Source organism: Nilaparvata lugens, unplaced genomic scaffold (assembly GCF_014356525.2).
Source record: "Nilaparvata lugens isolate BPH unplaced genomic scaffold, ASM1435652v1 scaffold9675, whole genome shotgun sequence".
Classification (NCBI taxonomy): Eukaryota; Metazoa; Arthropoda; class Insecta; order Hemiptera; family Delphacidae; genus Nilaparvata; species Nilaparvata lugens.
Window position 1 is genome coordinate 4,002 of NW_024095418.1, and position 4,327 is coordinate 8,328.

General features: G+C 39.5%; 1 protein-coding gene across 1 annotated transcript; it reads left to right on the forward strand.

The window, feature by feature from the left end:
• The first annotated feature begins 1,159 nt into the window (after positions 1–1,159).
• Positions 1,160–2,729, forward strand: LOC120349367 (maltase A1-like). The gene is made up of 2 exons (XM_039419345.1): positions 1,160–1,359; positions 2,637–2,729. The coding sequence occupies exons 1-2, from the start codon at positions 1,165–1,167 to the stop codon at positions 2,727–2,729; spliced, it is 288 nt and encodes a 95-aa protein (XP_039275279.1). The 5' UTR covers positions 1,160–1,164.
• Positions 2,730–4,327: the final 1,598 nt, after the last annotated feature.

Genomic DNA, 4,327 nt, shown 5'->3' on the forward strand with positions numbered 1-4,327 from the left:
CTTATGGAAGTTTCCAAAATTGATTGAAAATTCCCTAAATTAATTTTAACCTTATTTTACGTACCTTAGCGGTTATTTGAAGAAACAATTATTCGTACATGATGAAGAAACACAATTAAACCTTTCAGGACATGGCACTACTAGTAAAATTTAGACATTAATAAACAATAAAACTAGCTCCTACATTAACTACTGAAATAACTTATAAACCTGCCCAAAAAGGGGAAACATAGTGGCTACATCTTTACTCTCGTAGTGCTCCTAGCAAAGTGTCCTCCGGAACGTAATCTGGTCTGTCGGCTGGGGAATCGCCCCACTACTGTATTTAGAAACAGGTCTCCTATTGGGCGAATGGAATCAATTTGACCAATCGTCGCGTGGCTTCTACAGCCTTTGGACCAAATAGTAACTGCAAAATCGGTAGTTTGTTATAATTCAATGCTTGCTGTTTTCCAACTTATCGCATTTTATGTCGCGACAAGAAGGCTAAGTTTAGAGATAATTCCATAATCTACATTCCTCGACGACTCGGAGCCACAATTTTTAAATATCTATCATGGGAAACTCGAAGTCATGGCCGTTCATAATAGAGAGAGAAAATAATTTATTTCGCTAACTCACTTACAATAATGCTCTAGTCTATTGCGTATTAAATTTACTATTATAACTTGGGAAAAGGCCTGAATTAAAGAGAGTGCCCGGCACAATATATTGTAATCTACGAAATAAAGTACTCAATCAATCAATCATCTTTTTACTTTCTTCTTCTTCTCCTTATTTACTACTTCTTCTTCTCTTTCCTTCTATTCTCTGTTATGGCTTATTCTTGTTCATCATTCTTTCTTTCTGATCATTTGTTGACTGTCTTCCTCAATGTTTCTTTTTTCCTCTTCCTTTCATTCTCCCTTGTTTGACTGTCTTCCTCTTTTTCTCTTCCTCTCATTCTTCTGTATTCTGCTGTATATTTCCTTCACATTTTTCTGCTGTGTCTCTGTACCTTGATCATTTTCAATCATGCTCCTTATTCAAGTTCATCTTTTCATCTTCAATTTTTCTCCTTCTTCTTCTTCTTCTTCTTCTCTGTCTTCTTCTTCCCATCCGATCTTTAGATGGGTAGGATGAGTAAATTCTTCAAATTGCAATCTTTTCTGTTGAACCAGGTTGATGCTAGCAGAGGTATACGCGGACATAGGTCACACGATGTCCTACTATGGCACAAACGAGGAGCCCGTGGCTCATATGCCGTTCAACTTCTTCCCGATCACAGATCTGACTTTCGCCAGCAATGCCTCTGCATTTGAGGCAGTCATCAAGAAGTGGATTGACAACATGCCAGACGGTTGCTGGCCCAACTGGGTTGTAAGTATTACAAATTATATTGATTAATAATGGTGAGTTCCACAATATAAAGCAAGTATTTGATTAACATTGGTGTTTATATCCTCTTTATCATTCGACAAAGCAGATAACACTGTTCTTCTCTACTGCCAGATCTAAAGAACTAAAAATTATAACACTTTGTCATCAAATGTTAGGCTAGGCAAACACCAGTTAGTCAAGACAAGACAAGACATGATCAGACACGTTTAGTCACAATACTTCACATAGTTGATTATGAAGACAATGTCTATTTGCAATGACTTTGGCAAGGCACACATCAATTACTCAAGACAAGACAAGACACGTTTAGTCACAATACTTCACATAGTTGCTTATGAAGACATGTCTAATTTCAATGACTTTGGCAAGGCACACATCAGTTAGTCAAGACAAGACAAGACACGTTTAGTCACAATACTTCACATAGTTGCTTATGAAGACATGTCTAATTGCAATGACTTAGGCAAGGCCACACATCAATTACTCAAGACAAGACAGGACACGTTTAGTCACAATACTTCACATAGTTGCTTATGAAGACATGTCTAATTTCAATGACTTGGCAAGGCACACATCAGTTAGTCAAGACAAGACAAGACACGTTTAGTCACAACTTCACATAGTTGCTCTTATGAAGACATGTCTAATTGCAATGACTATCGGTATGTGTTGCGTCATAAGCAACTATGTGAAGTATTGTGACTAAACGTGTCTTGTCTTGTCTTGACTAACTGGTGGGTGCCCACCCATAGCCTGCAAACTTGAAGAAGCCCATAGACCTGAAATATTATTGTACAATATAAGTATGTAGTACCTACTTATAACTTCAGGCCAAACATCTGTATTGATGTTATGAGGTGCGTATAGACTTATGCGCCAGGAACACGAGCATTCTGTATTGCATCAGCTGATATGCTCAGATCCATACTGATATGCTTATTATATCTGTATTTGTACAGAAACAGTAAGCTACAGATTTAAAAACCATAGCATCAGCTGATTCAGGCTCAACTCACACTTACGCGACACAGGGGGAGAAGAGACTGTACTCTAGTGGAGCATGTGTTTCCAAATGGTGACGTCGCGGAGACTAGAATCGACTGGTCTGAGTGTCTCCATTTGGAAACACAATCATGCTCTCGACTAGAGTCGAGTCTCTTCTCCACCTGAGTCGCGTGAGTGTGAGTTGAGCCTAAAAGTGAACTGATCTTGTCTTGGAACAATTTTTCCAAAATTTGATTTTCATTTTTTTGTAGATTGGAAACCACGACAACTACCGTGTAGCTACCAGGATGGGCGAGGAAATGGTAGACATGATGGCGATGTTCCATGCTGCTACCAGGCAGTGATCCCTACAGGGCGAAGAGGTCGGCCAAACCACACCCTCGTGAGGCCGGACCAGTTCGTCGACCCCACAACAACGGGCCTGGCTCAGAGATCAACCGAGACCCCCAGAGAGGACCGTTCCTCTGGATAGCTCTGACAATGCTGGTAAATAAAAATAATCATAGAATAAACAATTCCTATTTACTAATATATGACCTAGCGAAGTGCTGGTAATAGAATAATCATAGAATAAACATTTCTATTTACTAATAATAATTGATCTAGCGAAGTGAGTCTAAGATTCAAGTCGACGGTTTTGCAATTCTCTTTTTGTTGATATTTATTCATGTTTCGCATTTACGGCGAAACGCGGCAATAGATTTTTATGAAATTTGACAGCTATCTATTTAGAATTTCGCGTAGACGTATATACATAAGGTTTTTTGAAATCTTGCATTTTCAAGATAATATATAAGGAAAAGGAGTCTCAGATTATAGAATTATTCGTCTTTAATATGAATGAGCTGTCGAGTTAATTCTTAATTACATGCAATGACGCATTCAATTAATATCTTAATGTAACTTAGTAAAAATCAGCTGTCGTGTGGACCATGCATTGCATGCAATGACGCATGCAATTAATAACTGAGAGTAATATAGTATTTTCTCTTGACCTTTCTCTGCTTTCAACTCGGACTGACCTGTTGCCAGTATGTCTTGAAGGAGATTGCTTTGATGTTAATACTTTTGATACACCAACCACAACAGTCATTAGCCGTTTTACACCGATACAGAAACATTTACTCTGATGGACAGTATAAGAGGAGTTGTTTTTTTATAACTGCCCGAGGTCTGCTGTTCATAGAACTACTAATAATATCGAGTGTCCTGGCCGGCTCCGGTCTGGTGTCGGAGTTTCAGGTCGCAACTGATCAACTTCAGCGCCTCTGACATGACCTACAGCTGCTTTTTAGGCAGCCAGGACCGACGGGGGTTAATGTGTCCATCCGAAACACAGGAGTTGCCCGAGAAAAATATCACGCCCAGGCTGGGATTCGAACCCGGGCCTCAGGTTACAAAGCCAGCATCTACCCACCTACTACACAGCCACTTCTATATAGTGAGGTCCACGCAACAAATTGCAGTCGAGATGAATTCGATCATATTGATGTTGCATCTTTGTCAAGCTTCTTCGTCATCTTTGTCTTATCATTTGAAAAAGCAGATGTGATCTTATGCCACCAATTCTCCATGGTGCATACGGCTCGTCTGAAGCTGAAGCTCAAATTCAACTCAATCAAATATCATCATTGACCGAAGCGAAGCTGAGGTCTTTGTTTTGACCGATCGGCTCTTGTCTGTTTGTTTGTACCGCAGTTACAGTCGCAGTTATTGTCCGATTTGGATGAAATTTGGTATACAAGCTCTTTGATACAAGGCGCAGAAAAGTACGTGTAACGATTTTTGATAAGACCTCCGGTTTAAATATAAATTGAATATAAATGTGCCGCTCTAAATGTGCTGTATTGAATGAACGGTATCGTTGGAATGCTATCGATAGAGGACAAGAGTTGTCAGCGGTAAACCTTGAAACGTCTGAGCCGCTCCAATCATACTGTAT

Bases quoted from the DNA above. Each gene is read 5' to 3' on its own strand.
- LOC120349367 (XM_039419345.1), top strand. From the start codon at position 1,165: ATGCTAGCAGAGGTATACGCGGACATAGGTCACACGATGTCCTACTAT. The intron at 1,360-2,636 runs GTAAGTATTACA...ATTTTTTTGTAG, and splicing joins GTTGCTGGCCCAACTGGGTT to ATTGGAAACCACGACAACTA.